The 20,722-nt window shown below is 34.3% G+C and overlaps 1 protein-coding gene across 1 annotated transcript; it reads left to right on the top strand.

The window, feature by feature from the left end:
• The first annotated feature begins 1,185 nt into the window (after positions 1 to 1,185).
• Positions 1,186 to 20,342, top strand: LOC126820258 (serine/threonine/tyrosine-interacting protein A). Its single transcript, XM_050548095.2, has 10 exons — positions 1,186 to 1,389; positions 2,608 to 2,640; positions 3,374 to 3,427; positions 3,853 to 3,950; positions 4,284 to 4,344; positions 4,593 to 4,669; positions 8,699 to 8,749; positions 12,539 to 12,611; positions 19,357 to 19,420; positions 19,758 to 20,342. The coding sequence occupies exons 1-10, from the start codon at positions 1,318 to 1,320 to the stop codon at positions 19,847 to 19,849; spliced, it is 675 nt and encodes a 224-aa protein (XP_050404052.1). The 5' UTR covers positions 1,186 to 1,317; the 3' UTR covers positions 19,850 to 20,342.
• Positions 20,343 to 20,722: the final 380 nt, after the last annotated feature.

The raw sequence follows: 20,722 nt of genomic DNA, 5'->3' as shown, positions 1-20,722 counted from the left end.
GAATCTAATCATATTTGTTATGAACTAAAGTAATATCTTGTTATTTAGGTGTTTTATGTTGAAACTGAAAAACTGCTAATCAATTTTTAAATTTGCTAATCAAATTTGGCAAAACCGACAGCCCTGTGTGCACCGCCCTGCCATTCAACCGGACAAATCGACCTGACTGACAGAAACGACTTATATATATATATGTGTACATACTATGTCTAAATGTTTGTCCGCGTTCATCTCTGTTTTGTCCAATATTCGTTTTGTGTGTCCGTCAATATAATGTATGTCTATCCACACTTGCACTTATTTCATTTTGCACTTGTCATAAAACCTTTATCGTCCCGTCTTTTACTGTCTTCTGTACATATATATAAATATCTAATAATTCTTTAATCCTTTTTTCACTAATCACATTGTAAAATACTGCACCATGTATACAGTAACATAACATGTTATTGTGACCTGCGATATCACCTCGGTGGAAGCGGATGTAAAATACAACTAACTCACATACACACGCCCTAGTTCCTATCATGGCGCAGTTGCCATTGGAAAAAGTCTGGTGAACTACGAGCAGCAACAGAATAGCCTTACTGGCCAAAGCCTCAATTTTCAATGTTAACCAGTTGAACCTGCATTACTTATACTTTCACTTTGATGAAGGAATTTTTACTTATAAAAATCCCTGCTTTGATTTGGTAAGTGAAATATGGTATATTTCATAAGCAACTTACATTTTACTGAAAAACTGTTTATCACCTATTCTTACATCAAGAAGCCGCTTTTTATCAAATAAATAAAGGACTTATTCGATGAATAACACTGATTATGTTTTATTTTGAGGGAGTGAAAAGCACTTCCGTGTGTAAAACGTAGAAATTGATGAGGAAAAGTCAATTCGACAAAAGTTCATTCGTCACTTTCTCAATCAAGATAACCAACTCGTAACCAAATCATCTCCATCGTATCAATGGTTTACATATGTCTGAAATATATACCTATTTTAAGTTTTATTTTCTTGAATGCAACTTGATTTGAAATCAAACTTAGATTGTGGTACTTTATATTGATTGCGTGATTTATTTAAAAATATGCATGCGTGGATTTGCATTTAATAATAATTAACGCGGGCAACCGATTGATTCTCTTTGTCTTATCGTGTACGTCACGATTCTGTGTGTATTACTTAGCTATCCAGACGAAAGTGTCTTGTAGACTTTTACCACAAGTCACAAAACAAAGATGGCAAACGAAACTGATTGTTGGAGAAGAAAAAATTCTGTTCAAACCTAGACTGAATTCTGATACACTTTTCATTGAAAAATGATCCAACAAGTTCAATACATGGATTCCATAACGTACCCACCAATTCCAGAATCTAATGAACAATCTACGGTACTTTATCACTCAGTAGACTAAAATAGTGAAATAACTTTATTTTGTTTTTTTGGAAACGATGTGGTGGGAATAGGGTATGATTGCGCCAAGAGAGAGTAAAAGAATGCAGAAATGCTTGAAAAAAAAATTCGGGTGTCTGTTATATAGGCGATAAGGTCCCCACCATCCAGAAATTAGCTCTTTTAAGATGAACATAGACTTCAGTGAATGTTCAACCTTAACAACTGAAGGAAATTTCTAAAAAAAAAAAAGTGATTAAGCTAGTGCTACCAAACATCTCTAGTCACTAGTGCATGTTTGTTGTCAGTAAGCACTAGCTTGTAATCACCTCAAAACATTCTTGGACATGATATTGTCCATACAGCTGCTGTCAAATGATAAAGCCTTTTAAAAATTTATTGCAAATGAGTCTGATTTATTTAAATTGTCAGTTGTGACCAGCCTAATTTGACAACCACTTTCGAAAGTCTCAACCGAATGCCAATTTCTAGCGTCTGGTTATTCCAGTCTATTGTGCATGCTCTCCAGATAAGATATGGCGTCACCGTTTGACATGAGTTGTTGAATATGTCTAGCCTTGTTCCTCCTGGTCACTTGTTACAAATGACGCTGAAACGCACTATGGTACACGATTCATGTACCAATGGCTGGCAATGGTAAAATGTTTATTTTGTCTTAAATATTGGATATCAGAAGCCTACCTGATGTTGATTTGAATTGACAAATAATTCGTGTTTTCAACTTTGGATGATATTGAGTTAGAGACTTAGCTACTTTAAGCTAAATAATAATATTATATGGATAGGAAGACTTAGCTGATGTTACCAGTACCCAATGGCAATACTACTAAAATACCACTGGTCACATAGTAATATACTGACCGAATACATAGATAGAACTCCATGACCACTGAATACCGCTCAGGTTATTCAATGGTTCAAGAGAGTGTATCCCTGCGCAAATAAACAGATTGGTTGATAAAAAGGTCCCTAGCAATATCATGGTATTTCATAAAGACAATGCAATTAAAAGTTACGCTGCATGATAAAACAATTTTCATTTGTTGTTAAGTAAAGCTGATTGACATACAGGAAATTACCCTCTTTGAGTTGGTCCTCCTCCCTGTCCAAAATTTCCCGGATGGCTGCCTTCTTGCTATATATATATTCTGTTCTGCTCTTGTATAGGTCCATATGATTCTATTTTATGTTTCAGGACTGGGCATATACAATGAGAAGAGACATGCAGGTATGTATTATGCAGATCTGTTAATGAAACATTCAGACCTTCTATGGCAGGGGGGTTGGATGGCTGAATGGCTAGCACATACGTGCTGTATTCCCCGGTTGTACGTGACAAGGAGTAGGGTTGCCTTTCCCACCTCGTGGGTTTTCTCTGGGTCCTACGGTTTCCTCCCACTGCTAAAGACCCCTACGCGCAAGCGAATTATTGAAATGAAATTGAACCATATGTTAGTCCCAAAATGACTCAGTTTGCGTGGTGGACCTTAAACCACCATTACTCTCTCTCTCTCTCTCTCTCTCTCTCTCCCTCTCTCTCCTATGGCAAGAATAAGATTAAACTGTTTTGTATCTAAAGATGTAAGAGCCTTTTCATGTCTTCGTAATTGGTTACAATTATTCTAATAATTAATGTAACAACATAAAAAAATAAAATTATAGGAATGATGTGTTTAACTACAGCTTCTGATGAAATAACAGCTTTCTTCCCAAGTTCCAAGTTCATAAGTTCATACTGGGAAATATTTTCTTTAAAAAAAAGGGGAATTAATTTTTGATTTTAGCCATATATTTGATAATATCTCTCATTCATGTTTTGACATTTAGAATACACACCATAGTATTAGTGAATGGTCATGTCTTTATTTTCGGATCAGTTTAAGTGTTATGTATAAAATAATTGTTTAGTTTTACTTTGATAGTTCATTTTGTAATCATGTGATATTTTTCTTGTTTTTTAGGAAATAATCCCAGGTTTATTTTTAGGACCATATAGTGCTGCATTAAAAACAAAGGTTGTCTTTTAGTAGTTTTAGTAATAGTTTATGGCTACTTGATTTTGATCGGTTGAGCATATTTAGAACATATTAACTCTGCTTCTAACTGAGGTAGAATGTTCAAACTTTGTGTTTATATTCATTAGGTGAATATCTTGTCTGTGTTACATGATGATCATTTTCTGCTTTGACTAAGCAGAGATAAGCAATTTGATTTGTCGATGCTTTGGAACATGATAACTCAATACATCAATACCTTTACTTATGTGGATAATGAGTAACTTCTGCTCAGGTTTCTAGAAGCTTTAGAAAAAGATAAATGTGCATAAAAGTGTCAGCTACATGTAGTTATGGGAGATAAAGGCAAGGGATCTTATCCTCACTGTTAGCTCATTTCAGTAATCTATGAAAACAATTTTGTAATTTTATGCTTTCTATTTCAGTTAGATAATCTGGTCAACAAAGGCATCACACATATAGTGTGTATCAGACAAAATATTGAAGCCCATTTTGTCCGTCCAAATTTTCCAGATCATTTCAGGTAAAAGTTACAAAGTTCTGTTTCTCTGGGGGGAAGAAGGTTCAATATTTGCAGAATTTTTGTAAAGAATTTAATCTGTCTACCATTGGTATGTTGAGATACTATTCTTACGTTTGTTTAATAGTTCGTAGACAATGAGCTGGTTTGGACGTATATAAGGTGGATAAAAGTATGATTTTAGTGTGTAAATTACTATGTTAAATTCCATGTATCGGGTATGTGCCTTTCTTTGCGACAATGCTGTTTCAGTGACTTTAATAATTTATTATTACTCAACAGCATAATTTCAATAATTTGTCATGATTATTTAAGCTAACATTTATTTCCTTTCAGTTATTTAGTATTGGATATTGCTGACCACGTAACAGAAAATATTATTCATCATTTTCCAAGAGTAAGTGGACTATTATCATGAGCTGCAGATAATAATTCTGAATTTTGTCTTCTATGTAAGCTGGGAATTTGATATTACCTGAAGAGCACTTATTGAGATAAAGATGTATGATACGTTAATCTCAAATTGATCTAGTTATGTTGATTCTCCCTGTTGCAACAATATTTTATGATTATTTAGAATTATGTGAAAATTGTAATGTTTGTTGTTATTATAACCTTAGTTTGTTATGATTGTATATTATATAGGTTAGAGAATTTATAGATGATTGTTTTAATCAGTGTGGTAAAATACTTGTTCATGGAAATGCAGGCATTTCTAGGAGGTTGGTATAATACAAATTAATCTACCAATTTTTATTTTGTCTTTATTTTCACACTAGAACCTGTATTGTGTCTGCACATAGTCATAGAGAAAATGAAGTGTAATGACCTTGTTTTATGAGTTTTAGGGATAGGTTCGTGAAATTGGAACGAAAGCATTTTTCCAAAAAATGCCACAGAAATTCCTTCTTCATTATGGCAGCTTTTATGTACGCTAAGGCAAAACTGTTAATTTACTTTCGTCACTACAGCATTTTTAAACTGGGAAACTTTGATTGCTAAAGATTATGAATAATCGTAATATGAATCCGTTTTATTTCTTCGAAATCAGAAGGCCTAAAAATTCTTGCAAGACCGAGAATCTGCTTTGGCTCAGCAACACGAAGATTCGTGCAATTCCATAATCCGTATCCACAATTCCACCAAATATAAGTATCATGATACCAAACTTGTATTTTAAATAAATACTTCACCGTTGAGATGTTGAATTCTGATTCTAAAATATCTGTAATAAACTTATTATCAAAAGACGACTTCACACCTGTGCATGACTTTATATTACATGTACCTTGTGCGGTGGACATGTAATGCCCCCTGGAATTCCTTTCTCATATCCCGTCTATATTTACACTAAAAAATAAATTATATGACACAATTTCCCGACCTAATTGTTTGATTTGGTCAAATTTTCCAGTAAATTATTCATAGCCTTTATTTCTGGAAATTGTTTTGATCTTCTTAAATGATTAAATACACCAGACAATGAGCCGTGTACATTTCCATTCTAGCCACCAGCATGTGATGTTACGGTAGAATTATGTCAGGTGGCTTGGGGGATACGTGGTTTATTTATTTAGATATGAATACTTCATAATGCTATAAACTTGTGTCAAACAGATGAAAACATGCGTCGATGGTGTGAAATTTATTTTTATAAAATTGACTGCTATTTGACTTCCAACTATCTGAGTAACCGTATGATCTATTTTTAGCAGTGTGGTTCGAGATCTAACTCGATAGATAAATGCAGTCGCGAGAACTCAGGAAAGAAACAAAACAATAAATTCCTACTTTCGATCATGCCATGGATTACGCAGGTATACAACGGCGATTTCAGTGTCAAAATCGGCAAATTGCCGTCATGATATTCTTAAATAAATTACCACGGCTAAAAATGCTGCAGTCACAATTTATTTTCTACGGCAATTTCGTTAAATCCTAAAGCAATTGCTGCAGGTGCCGTCGTGAATGTTGACTCCTGTAGGTTGAAAAGTTAAGGTTAGTTAGAAGATATATAGAGGGTGTCGAATTTTGTATTAAATGAGATCATTAAAGATACATTATGGGAGATTAGATAAAGAACTGGCAGTTCTCACTATAATAGTTAAAAACTAGATAATGTAAAGGGAATTTGCGGAAAATTTCAGTCAAATTGATCCACTCTGAACCAAGATTTTAGCGATTGAATTTTCGGCCTAGCTTCGATCATCATTACTAAAGTCGGTACGATAAAAAACATAGTCTTGATTATCCATCTCTTGATTAAATCATGAATGGAAGTCGAACAGCAAATCGAAGCCTAATCCAATAAACATTGCAGGCTAGCAATGACATCGAGAGTTGATTATGGTCTGAATAAGTTAATTAATGTCTAATTAATAATTTAGATTTAAACATTTCAGGCCTAAAGAAAGACCTGCAATAGGCAGATTTAACTTTGTTCAGAGTGGATCAATTTGACTGAAATTTTTAGCAAATGCCCTTTACATTATCTAGTTTTTATACACCCACATTTTCATATGGACGTATATTGTCGTCGCCCTTGTCCGCCTGGACCTCCGTCCGTTCGTCAACAATTTGTCTGTGGACGCTCTACACGTCACAATTCTTATCCGATTTTGACAAAACTTGAAATGTAGGTTTATCTCCAAAAGATCTTGGTTCCTTTCAATATTGGTATGTATCGGGTTGAAACTTCATGATTATGGCCCCTGATTGTACGAAAAATCACGTTTTTAGCTTGTGGTCATTCTAGAGGTCACAATTTTCATCTGATTTTGATGAAACTTGAAATGCATGTTTATAACGTAAAGATGTTGGTTCCTTTCGATATTTGTGCATATTGGATCGTAACTACCTGAATTATGGCCCTTGATTGTTCGAAAAAATGTGTTTATACGCCACATTGAAATGTGGTCGTATATTGTTGTCGCCCCCGCCTGTCAGTCCGGCGTCCACAAGCTCTATAGGCTAAAGTTAATATCCGATTGACTTTAAATTTTTACACAGTGTTTAAGGTCATGAGACGAAGAAGCCTATTGATTTTCAACAATTTTCGATAATTACTGCCAGAGTTATGGCCCTTGATCACTTCAAGTGTTTAAGGTCATGAGACGAAGAAGCCTATTGAATTTCAGCGATTTCCGATAATTACTGCCAGAGTTATGACCCTTTATCACTTTGAAAAATCTTGTGGACGCTCTAGAGGTCAAAGTTAATATCCAATTGACTTTAAATTTATACACAGTGTTTAAGGTCATGAGACGAAGAAGCCTATTGAATTTCAGCGATTTTCGATAATTTTTGCTAGAGTTATGGCCCTTGATCACTTTGAAAAATCTTGTGGACGCTCTAGAGGCTAAAGTTAATATCCGATTGACTTTAAATTTATACACAGTGTTTAAGGTCTTGAGATGAACAGGTATATTGATTTTCAATGAATCTTTATAACTTGAACAGCTAAATCCATGATGTTAAAAGTTTTGTATACTAAACATTTTTCTGATAATTACTTAATGAGTTGTTACTCTTAATCAGATTTTAATGTATTATAAATGTTTCATTACCAAAAAAAGTAAAAATATGCGACAACTCTTGTTGACTGCCTGGACGATATAGCTGCTGGCAACCTATAATTTTAGCTTGTGGTCCCTCTAGAGGTTACAATTATTATCCGATTTAAAAAAAACATTCCAATATGTCACCGTTACACCGTAAAAACGGCGACATAGTGTAAATAATGTATTTCAAGGTTGTAGACCCTCTAGAGGCTGCAATTTTGATCCGTTTTGATGAAACTTTAAATTTATGTTTATATCACAAAGATTTTTGGTTCGTTTCACTAATCGTGCATATCCGAATTTAACTTCCTGGATTATGGCCCCTGATTGTTTGAAAAATCACAGTTTTTGCTCGTGGACCCACTAGAAGTCACAATTTATATTTAATTTTAAAAAACGTTTAAATATGTCACCATTACACATCAATGAAGGTTGAGTTCAAATTTCGTAAAAAATCTCACTCAAACTGCCTTACAAAATGGTCGCTCCTTGTATGCAATTAGTGTAAAAGTATGTAATACCAAGGTTGTGGACACTCTGGAAGTCACAATTTTTATCCTTTTTTGATGAAACTGGAAAATGTATGATTACAATCCAAAGATCTTGGTTCCTTGAGATATTTGCCCATATCGGACCGTAACTTCCTGGATTATGGCCCCTGATTGTACGAAAAATCATGTTTTTACCTTATGGATCCTCTAGAATTCACGATTTTTATCCGATTTTAAAAAGTGTTTAAATATATCACCGTTACACCCTAATGACAGTTGAGTTCGAAAATCGGACTGAAACTGCCTGACAAAATGGCCGCTCCCTGTACGCAAATAGTATAAAGATATGTAATACTAAGGTTGTGGACTTTCTAGAAGTCACAATTTTTATCCAATTTTAATTAAACTTAAAATATATCTTTGAATCCCCAAATATGTCAGTCCATTTAGATATTCGCTCATTTCAGACCATAACTTCCTGGATTATAGCCCCTGATTGTGCAAAAAATCTTATATTTTTTTTAACTTGTTCTCTATCCATCTCTTGCAAAATGTGGGGGTATCTTGCCTGGCAACTGCTGGTTAACTATTGTAGTGAGAACTGCCAGCTCTTTATCTAATCTTTAAATCACAAGTTTATTTTCAAAGAAATTAATGAATGATTTTGATAAAAATACAATTAGTATTTATATTCTTTTAGTGCCTCATTAGTGATTGCTTATGTCATGGAGAAATTTGGAATTAGCTACAGGTAAATTGTTTTATTTATCCTTCAAACTTTCAAAATATGTGTGTTTGATTATTGTTTAACAGATCAAATCTGTCCAGGTTTATTAATGATAAGTGTGAAAAATATCTAAAATTGCCTCTTGTTTTGAAATATTTTCCTTCACCTCTGAATCTAAAAACTTTTATTGTGAGGCTAGATGTTGAGATCTTGTGTACAAATCAGTAGTCTGTCTGTCCGTTTGTCCGTCACACTTTTTGGGACACGATAACTTTAGTTCTAATTAAGTGAGAGTGATGAAATTTGGTGTATAGTTTTATTACATGTACATACATGCCAACTATTCCGATTTTGTCGGAATCATTCCGATTTTCTGAGTCTAATTCTGAATTCCGATTTCAGGGTATGAAATAAGCCTCTTATATGGTAACCTCAAAATAGGTTACGCTAATCTGCATCAAATTTGAACTGGTAACCTATAGGTTACGATGCCATATTTGTTTAGAGCCGACCCTTGAATTAGCCTAGGGGGATTTGGGGCCAATTAAAAGATTAGCCAGCTACCCCTAAGCTTATTAAATCAGCAGGGCCCATATCCCTAAGCGAATTAGTGGATTATTGTTAATCCTAAAACTCTCTACAAAATTGCAAATAACTAAATAAAAAAAAATTTTATACAAAAATGTACAGATTGTCGTGTTCTTTCCAATGATATAAAATTCAATTGTACAAACTAACAATTACCGGTATATTACTATAAATAATATTGAAAAGTCAGTTCCACTAAAATTATGACTTTTCTCTGTCATAATAAACGTGAACATGTATCTCCTAAGATTTTATTTTAAAAAAAAGAACAGTGTTCAAAGTAAATATAAATATATAACTTTTAGAAAGAAATATCGCCCCAAATGACCGTCACTTCATCGCTATGTGACATTTCTGCCTTTGTTGGATATATGGTGGGAATTGTCGTCTTCTTTGCTTCATAGCATCGAAAATAAAAATATATAGTTGAAATCTTCGGCAATGTAATATTCCTCTATGTAGCTTGTATTAAATCCTAAAAGTTTTGATTCAATTTAGCTTTCCAAACTCTAGAATTATTATCCGTAAGTTTTGTGGTATCGTCTGTCTGGAAACGTATCCAAGATATGGCGGCCGACACGCTTGATCTCGGCTGCTTCGCATCATTCATAACGTCCCCCAAAAATAACAAATAGTTGATTTCTTCGACATTATCATGTTCTACGATATGCCTGGCAGTAAATCATAAAAAATCTGATTCCATTTCACTTTCCATGTCATAAAATTATTAGCCGTGAGTGACAACGTGAAAATATTGGAATAATGCCAAAGTCATTGACACGGTGTGAATTTTCACCTCTGACCTATTACGTAAATACCGGAAGATCCATTGTTGAAAAGTATGTTTTTTATTTGATAATTTGCGAATATAACATTCCTTTTCATTGGGTGTTTTATTTTTATTACTCAATCACCATTAATTTAAGAAATAAAAACAATAGAAATCAGTTGATTGATCTGGCGCTTTCGTTCGCTAAAGAGGCAAATGAGTATGTCGTTGCCAGGTATGATGGGTCCGCGAGTTGATTTGCTACCGACAAAATGACAGGTGCGAACTTAACGATCTTTCAGGCATTTATTTATAATTGTAAAATGTTTTAATGTAGTAGTGGAAGGAATATTTTAACTGAAACCTTTAGTTTATAAATTATAGCTCGGTGGTCGAGAACGGAAGTCCGTTCGCGTGTTTCCAGGTCATGGTAACCGATGCGTAACCTGAACGACCGTTCGCGTGTTATTTCGTACCCTGGATTTTACTCTTTATAATTCCGTTTTTTAAAATTTGTTGGAAGAAATTTATTATATTTCATTCCTGACCTTTTTGATTGATAAAATCCCCCTCGTTTTATTTTTACATTGACGACTGTCTCCGCATTCTCGCTGTTTGTTGTGAATCTGATGGCGATACTGTTTATCGTAATATGAGTCCGTAAAACAACGAAAATAGTCGAGAACATGTGTCATGTTGTCCTTATTATTATTAATATAAAATGGAATAAGCTATTATGTCTGGACTAATCAAGATCAAAATGTCATGTGGTTATTTCCGTCATTTGCCGTGTCTAATTTGCATAATTCGCGGTAAAACGACGGAAATAGCCACAAACATGTCTCCAGTTTTCTCGATTATTATTAATATAAAATGGAATAAGCTAATATGTCTGGACTAATCGAGATTGAAATGTCATGTGGTTATTTCGTCATAGGCCGTGCCTCATTTGCATACTTCGCGGATATTATTTGCTATGCGGAGCCATTCTCGCATACACTCGTACAGTACACGGCGGGTTTACCGTTAGTTGCTAGTAACGTTGTTGCTTCTTCCTTAGCCATATTTCCTTCTGACTTGATAAAAAATGTTTTCAAGCTGTTTTCCATGTGTGAAAAAACCAGATTACAATTATAAATAAAACCCAGTATAAATAATTTACGACTTCTACTTCTGTGTCGGTAGTCAAGACAAATAAAATGGCTTCCAAAACAAATGTCAGACAGAAATACCGGGAAACTTACAGCAAAGAATTTCCAGGAACCATTATGTCCTTGCGTAGAGGCGACGAATTCGCATTTTGTTTAGTCTGTAGGGGTGATTGATGTGTTGCTTACGGTGGTATTACGGACATTAAAAAACATTTTGAACCTAAAAACACTTGAGCTGCTCAAACCTAAAACCCTCTTACGAAAAATCTTCACTTAACAAATTTAGGTCATGCCTACATGTAAATGCATACTTTCGTATTTAAATAGGTAAAAAAAACTCAGATGCATGGACCTAAATCACCAGCTGCTTTAAATAGGTGCTAATTTCTCAAAATTTTCTTGGGGCCCTTAGACGAGCCCCAACCCCCACGCCCTTCAAGCCTCCAGCGCTCACGGTGCTTTGCACCGATCGAACTTGGACCTGCGGTCCTCGCTCTACCCTTAATACAAGGCATTCTGATTTTCAATCTCCTCATGTTGGCATGTATGCATGAATACCTTGACTAAGTTCGATAATGAGCATTTTCTGCTCAGGGTAAGCAGAGCGATAAGCAATTTGATTGGTCAATTGAGGTAGAATGTTCAAACTTGGTGTAGGCGTTCATTAGGTGAATGCCTTGATTGAGTTCGGTAATAAACATTGTCTGCTTAGGGTAAGCAGAGATAAGCAATCTGATTGGTTGATGCTTTGGGGCATGATAACTTTGGTTATAAATAAGTTAAGAATTATGAAACTCCGAGTATAATTTCATCACATCATTACCTTGACTAAGGAACAATAAGCAATTTGATTGGTCAAGACTTTGGAACATAACAACTCTGCTTTTAATTGAGGTAGAATGTTTAAACTTGATGTAGATGTTCATTATTAACATTTCCAGCTAGAGCTAAGCAATTTCATTGGTCGATGCTTTGGGATAAGATAACTTTGAATTTGATTCTATCTGATAGAGAATGATGAAACTTAGTGTATAGTTGATAATCAGTTTGATTACTTGATACTTTGAAAAAATAAATGTGCGATTAATTAATATGTGTCATCTAATCTATTTATTTTGGGATTTCGGTGGGGGACATCAGCTTCCCTGTTGGCTTGTTTTTATGGTATTTAAAACAAAAAATGTAAGTTAGATACCAGGCCTAGACGGTTGTGGAAAGAAATTAGTCTTAACATCATTCAGACACCTACAGGCAATTACTGACAATTAGTATGGTTTTTTGAGCTCTATTTTATTCATTTTACAGAAAAGCTTTTTTGTTTGTACAGCAGAAAAGATTTTGTATTAACCCTAATGAAGGATTTGCTCAGCAATTAATTGTAAGTATGATTGTATATTTTCATCACCCCTGTCCATCCATCGTCGACAATTTATTGTGAGCACTCGACAGTCTACATTTATCATCCCATCATTTAAACCTTGTTTACATTTGACATTGTTTTTAAAAATTGTTTAAATTTGACATTGTTTTTAAAAATTGTTTACATTTGATATTGTTTTTAAAAATTGTTTACATTTGACATTGTTGTGATTTCAGCCATTTCTGATAATAGCTCCCAGAGTTATTTTGATCACATTATAGAATATTTTGAATGTCTTTGGACTAAAGTTATTATCCGCTCTGTTTGAAAGTTAGGCATTATTCAGATTAGTGAAATGCAGAAGTCTACTGACTTTCTAAGTAATAATTACTTCTACTGTGGACTTTGTTAATTTTTGCAGAATCTTTTGAACACTCAAGCAACAAAACTTGTCAGCTCTGATGCATTGTTCAAATTATCGAAACAAAGAAGCCTATCAGATTTCAACAATATGTGTTAATTACGTCTAAAGTAGTTACCCTTGCTTACTTTGTAGAATCTTGTGATCTTTCTAGCAACTAAAGTTGGCACCCAGTGTGCTTTATATGGATGATCTTTGTTTTGATTATTGTGATGAATTTATAACTATTTTTGATAATTACAGTACAAACATTGGTCTTTATTATGTCAATGGGCCAATGATATCGTGCAGTATATAGATAACCTTTAAGAGCTGCTCGGATAACATAGTTGCTGTTGGGGTGTATTTCATTGGCTTAATTACCGAAAGATTTACAATGCCTTAACCTTAGTGCCTGCTCGAACAACTTAGTTGCTGTGGACATGTGTTTCGTTTCCTGGCTGGATACCATAATTTATATTACAAAATAGGGTGTGCATCTTATTTCGATCACAATATAGTGATAGAGTAAAATCTCCTTCATAATCATTCAAATTATTTCGTTCTCTTTTGAAGACTGTTTCATCTGAAGCTCACTTTTTATTGTCAAAAAAAAAATACCTTAAATGGGTTTGTCCGTCTGTTGGTCCGTCCGTCTGTCTGTCTGTCTGTCCGTCACACTTTTTGGGGCACAATAACTCTCTTTCTAATTGAGCTAGAATGTTCAAACTTGGTGTAGGTGTTTATTAGGTCAATGCCTTGATGGAGTTCGAAGATGAGCATTTTCGGCTTAGGGTAAGTGATAAGCAATTTGATTGGTTGATGCTTTAGGACACAATAACTTTAGTTCTAATTAAGTGAGAGTGATGAAACTTGGTGTATAGTTTCATTACATCAATACCCCGACTAAGTTCGATAATGAGCATTTTCTGCTCAGGGTAAGCAGAGCGATAAGCAATTTGATTGGGCGAGACTTTGGAAGACAATAACTCACCTTCTAATTGAGCTAGAATGTTCAAACTTGGTGTAGGTGTTTATTAGGTCAATGCCTTGATGGAGTTTGAAGATGAGCAGTTTCTGCTGAGGGTAAGCAGAGATAAGCAATTTGATTGGTTGATGCTTTGGGACACGATAACTTAGTTCTAATAAAGTGAGAGTGATGAAACTTGGTGTATAGTTTTATTACATCAATACCTTGACTAAGTTCGACAATGAGCATTTTCTGCTCAGGGTAAGCAGAGCGATAAACAATTTCATTGGTTGAGACTTTGGAACACAATAACTCTCATTCTAATTGAGTTCGAATGTTCACACTTGGCATAGGTGTCAATTAGGTGAATGCCTTGATGGAGTTCGAAGATGAGAATTTTCTGCTTATGGTAAGCAGAGATAAGCAGTTTGATTGGTTGATGCTTTGGAACACGATAACTTTAGTTCTAATTAAGTGAGAGTGAGGACACTTGGTGTATAGCTTTATTACATCAATACCTTGACTAAGTTCGATAATGAACATTTTTTGCTGAGGGTAAGCAATTTGATTGGTCGAGACTTTGGAACACAATAACTCTCCTTCTAATTGAGGTAGAATGTTCAAACTTGGCGTAGGTGTCTATTAGGTGAATGTTTAAACTTGATGTAGATCTTCATTAGGTGAATGTCTTGACTGAGTTCAATGATTAACATTTCGAGCTGAAGCTAATCAAAGCTAATCGATTTCATTTGTCGATGGTTTGGGACAAGATAATCTTGATTCTATCTGATAGAGATTGATGATACTTAGTGATTAAAATAAATGTGCGATTAATTAATATGTGTCATCTATTTATTTTGGGGTTTCGGCGGGGAACATCAGCCTCACTGTTGGCTTGTTAGAATGGCATTAAAGGCTTGACTAACGTAATACAAAATATTAATTGACTACCCTGACTCTTTCATTTTTATATGCTCACATTTTCAAGTGGATGTATTATGCCGTCGCCTCTGGCCCCTGATTGTACAAAAAATCATGTTTTTAACTGGTGGACACTCTAGAGGTCACAATTTTCATCTGATTTTGATGAAACTTGAAATTCTTGTTTACAACCCAAAGATCTTGGTTCCTTTTGATATTCACGCATATTGGATCATATTCATAACTTTCTGAATTATGGGCTCCTGATTGTACAAATAATCGCGTTTTTAGCTTGTGATCCCTCTAGAGGTCACAATTATTATTATACGATTTAAAATAACGTTCAAATATATCACCGACATAATGTCGGTTGAGTTTGAATTTCGTGAAAATCAGACTGAAACTGCCAGACAAAATGGCCCTTTGTACGCAAAAAGTGTAAACATATGGTGTATCAAGGTTGTGGACCCTCTAGAGGTCACAATTTTTATCTGATTTTGATGGAACTTGAAATGTATGTTTTTAATCCAAAGATTGTGGTTCATTTTTGATATTTGCGCATATCAGACAATAACGCCCTGGATTATGGCCCCTGATTGTATGAAAAATCACGCTTTTAGCTTGTGGGCCAGCCAGAGGTCACAATTTTTATCCAATTTTAAAAAACATTTAGATTTATCACCGTTACACCCTAATGACGGTTGAGTTCCAATTTCGTGACAACCGTACCAAAACCACCTGACAAAATGGCAGCTTCTTGTACCCTCTAGAAGTCAAAATTGTGATCAGATTTTGATGAAACTTGAAATATATACTTGTGTTCAAAAGATCTTGGTTGCTTTAGCTATTTGCGCATATGAGACCTTCACTTCGTGGATTATGGCCCTTGATTGTACGAAAAATCGTGTTTTTTAGCTTGTGGATTCTTTAGAGGTCACAATTTTTTTCCCGATGTTAAAAAATGTTTAAATATGACCATTCCACCATAATGAGAAGACTGAATTTGAATTTCAGGAAAATCGAAACGAAAATCTACGACAAAATGGCTGGTGTCTGTATGCAAATTATGTAAAAGTTATCACAACTTTTATCCGATTTTCATTAAACTTAAAATATATGTTTATGTCCCAATAATCTCAATCCCTTTTGATATTTGCACATTTCAGACCATATCTTTCTGGATTATGGCCCCTGATTGTACGAAAAATCGCTTTTGTTTTTAGCTTGTTCTTTATCCATCTTTTGCAAAATGTGGGCGTATCTTGCCAGTGTGTTTGGTGAAGAAATGTAGGATCCCTATGAGATCATGTACAATATTTTATTCACCAAGGAGCTGTGTTATTCTAATTCATCAATTTGTGTACATAAACAATCTAGATTAGATAATAAGACTATATATTGTAATACGATGACAGCCAAGTCTATTTCATTACACTAGTGATTAATTTGTTTCTTTAAAGGTTTATTTGTTCAATAGTCAAGATCCTAAATACATAGGCATTCATGCAAAAATATATTCAGATTAACAAGAAAACTATATTTGTTCGCAAAGACAACATATATTTCTTGTAAGATACTTCATTTTAAACAGCTTAATACAATATTAATGCAGGTGCAATTATCCCTTTAATTCTAATGGGGGCTGGGGGAATGGTCTAATGTAAAAGATGTCATTGAGTCAGTGAAGTGTTGTAACATGCTATCTCTAATTTCTATTCATGTAATTTCTAACTTCTAATCATGTAATTTCTAAATTAAGATAATGTATAATCCAACTTCTTTATTTGTTCAGTGTAAATTTTAATTCTGTTTCATCTTATTTCTATTATTTAGACGAAAAACGTCTTCTTCGTTGATGCTTAACAGGTTTAGCATGAACATAAACGAATTTAGAGAGAGAGAGAGGAAAGAGAGAGAGAGAGAGAGAGAGAGAGAGTCATTTGGGGACTAACATATGGTTCAATTTTATTTCAGTAATTCGATTGCACCTATTATTTGTTCAGTGTAAATTTTAATTCTGTATCATGTTATTTCTATTATTAAGATGAAAAATGTCTACTGATACTTCTACCTAGCAACCATCATTATGACCTCAACAACTCGCTCTTCATCAGGTTGAATGGTTTGGCCGAGTGTTAAAATTGAAAACAACATCAAACGGGATATGGTTTGCAAATACTGTTTCAAATATAAGCTAAACAGCATTTGTTCGTTCATTTTTTTTTTAAAACAAGTGCACCGTGGCGCCACTGTCCAGGCTAAATTTCTCCCATAGCACAATGTATGGTGTAAGTCCGTCTTCATTGGTGTAGAAAAAAAGGACAATAAACCCCATTTCATTTTGGTTTAATTTCGTCAAGAACACCACTATCTATGAAATTCCGTATTGCTTTATGCAACTGGAATAAAATATTGTTGGAAAAAAACTACCATAAAGTTAGTTAGATTGGTATAATGAAGGAATCGGAAATAAAAACTTTGTCGCTATCCACATGAACAGATTAACCAGGTCTCCTTTAATTTAAAGGCTGTTTCATCCCCACGTGGGATTTCTAAATTTATATCATTGAACCGTTTCAAGAAAAAGTTTATCATTATAAAGTGACATTTTTGTTAGAGCAGTAATAGAATACGGATCAACAGTATATAAATATTAATATTGGCGTAACTGTAAAAAAATCAAATAAAATTCACCAAATCCTTCACTTGTCTTCAAAAAATGAAAAAATGTTGTTTTGCTTATATTTGAAATAGTATTTGACAACCATATCATGTTCGGTGTTTTTTTCAATCTCAGCATCGAATCCCCGGTTGTACGTGACAAGGAGTAGGGTCGCCTGTGCAACCTCGTGGGTTTTCTGCGAGTTCTCCGGTTTCCTCCCACCGTTTGACCCCTACCTGCAATCGAATTATTGAAATAAAATTGAACCATATGTTAGTCCCGAAATGACCTAGTTTATGTATAGTGGTGTTAAACCCCATTTCTCTTCTCTCAAGATCCAATGAAGAAGACATTTTTCGTCTAAATAATAGAAATAAGATGAAATAGAATTAAAATTTACACTGAAGAAATAAAGAAGTTACAAGTTACATCAATAGAAGTTAGAAATTAGACGATAGCACATTATATTTTTGTATCTTATATACCCGGCCCTGCCCTAGTGTTGTGGTTTTGATAATGTGTACACATTGGAGGACATGTAAAAGAACCCATGACAGTCAGTATTCAAAATAAGAGTAGGCCATAGCAAAATTTCCTCATGGCACATTGTATGATGTATGCCGTCTTTGTTTGCCCTGTGTAGCACTATCGTCATTGCGACATTGTTTTTAAATTTATAGACAAGGAATAGAGAAATAAGATGACTTTATATTTCATTAATTAATATCTTTGGCAACTTAGTAATTTCAAACATATTCACATATGTAGTGTGTACTAAATCAACTTATGGTATAAATGACATATTGTTATATAAAAAAGAGCTATCTAGCCAAAACAGGTGTCAATAATTTACCACCAGATTACATGTGAGTGGAATTATTCTAATTGCATCATTTGGCTTAATTAACCAATCATATTGTTAATTGCACAGGTTCAGGGCCATGAACAGGCTTTCTGTGCATGATATACTGAGTGCTATATAAGATATCTATAGTAAACTTTTAAGTCAGACTTCCATTAGATTCCAGAGAGGTTCCATCTGAGTTCCTAGACAGCCGCGAGGCTCGCTAGGGTGGAGAAATAGTTTTAGCTAGTATTGTAATTTGTGCTATGCTTGTATACCTGTATTCAGCTATATATATATATATATATATATAAAATGTAGAAGCAAACTGTTGCATTGTTATTCCTGGTAAGACAAACGTCTTAAGAAACTGTAAGAAGTAAATACACAACGTGAAGCAGACGTAAAGACAGCTAGAGACAAATTCTAGACGATCACAAGGCTACAGAAATATGTAGTAAGAAAAGATACATGGGTCGTACGTAAGAGGTGGCGACCAGTTTCCGACAACACCCGCTCTCCACGTCTGACAAAAGACCCATGGTGCTACACCTGTCGGTGCATTTCATTTCATCCAATGCTAGTATGTGGCAGAACACCCTAGCCAAATGATTCGGCCGAATCTTTAAGCCGAAAGAATCGGCGTCGAAATTCGCCTACTGTGTCCACTGTCATTCGGTGGAATGATTCGCCCGGATCAAACATGTTTGATATATTTTTGATATATTTGGCCGAATTATATTTGCCTAGTGTGTCCACCCATTCGGCCGAATAAAATTTGGCTAATGTGTCCACCGCTAAACTTCAAGGGTTTTCTCCATGTTCTTCAGCTGAAGACTTCAGCTAAAGCACCCTTATGCACAAACTACTTTTGAAAGGCCTTCAGGTAGCTGTATTGTGTGAATTTGATTTCTCTCTCTCTCTTCAGATTAAAAACTTTACTAACATACTATTTCTTTTTTACAGGAATATGAACCAATTTATAGAGCTCGACTCAGTTTGCAAAATGGACAGATATCATCCCAAATGGGTGAGTATGGGAATGGAAGAATGGAACCACAAATCAGTTTGATGCTTTTAAATTTATTTTCATTCCAAGCATATGGGGCCCAGTCCTTGAAATTGCTCTGGACTTAATAACTTTTCGATGCAAAAATGGTCGTAAGACAGCTAATTTAACTCACTGACTTTTTATATGCATATGTTCTTGTATATTGGTGTCATCCATGTTCGGCAAACATATTAGAGAAAACAAGTTTTTGATTAAAATTTTTATGAACTTGCAGCTGTGGATGAATCTTGTTAGGATAAAATCTATCGAAAATCAGTGAAGTCTTAAATTCATGTTCCATATTCTCTTTTGACAGGTTTATTGAAAAGAAAAACTAGAGATGATGAAGAAGAAGAGAGAAGTTGTGATCAATCTTTATTATCATATCCTAGGATGTTCCCGACCTGAAAATATGATATATTATTATTATTATAAAAATAATTTATTTTTATACAATGTTGACGGTGCATGAGACTTGGATTGTAGTACACATTTTTCTGATATGAGACGTGGCGTGTTTTAAAAATATTTACTGGTACTGGTAAAGCACAAATATTACAAATAGGCGTCAAAGAGTTATGGAAGGGCTTTGAGGTGAATTATTGAATGTGTTAAGATAATTCAGATGTTAATAATATTATTTGACACATGATCAACTAATTATAATTGACCAGTTAAATGACAGTTTATTAGTTGATTTTTGTTTTCATTGAATATCCAAGTAACCAAAGGTACTATACTTTGTTGTCTCATTTACATAATGTATAAACATTATTTCTGTTAAAACGCTATTTTCTTTTTAGCATTGTTATCAACTTTAAATTGAATGTAAATATCGATTGCTTGATTTGTATTTTCTACTTTGATCTTCTACCAATGAAATACACCTTTACTCACATAATGGTTTCTTTTATTATCCCGCGCCGAACGGAGTTAGGGAGGGATATTGAAATGGGGTCCGTCCGTCCGTTTTCGTTTCCGGAGCATATCTCATAAACCGTTCAAGATATCTTTCTGAAACTTTGCACACATATCAACCTATTACAGTAGTTGTGCCTTTTGCTATTTAGGAATTTCTGGGATTTATATTTTTTTGTGTTTCCATGGAAACAAATTTGACTTAGTTTTTAGTGTATAATTTTGTTTCCGGAGCATATCTCATAAACCGTTCAAGATATCTTTCTGAAACTTTGCACACACATCAACCTATTACAGTAGTTGTGCCTTTTGCTATTTAGGAATTTCTGAGATTTATATTTTTTGTGTTTCCATGGAAACAAA

The sequence above is a fragment of the Patella vulgata genome, chromosome 5 (assembly GCF_932274485.2).
Source record: "Patella vulgata chromosome 5, xgPatVulg1.2, whole genome shotgun sequence".
Taxonomy (NCBI): domain Eukaryota; kingdom Metazoa; phylum Mollusca; class Gastropoda; family Patellidae; genus Patella; species Patella vulgata.
The sequence above is the reverse complement of the archived record's forward strand: the minus strand, read 5'-3'. Positions and strand labels throughout refer to the sequence as shown.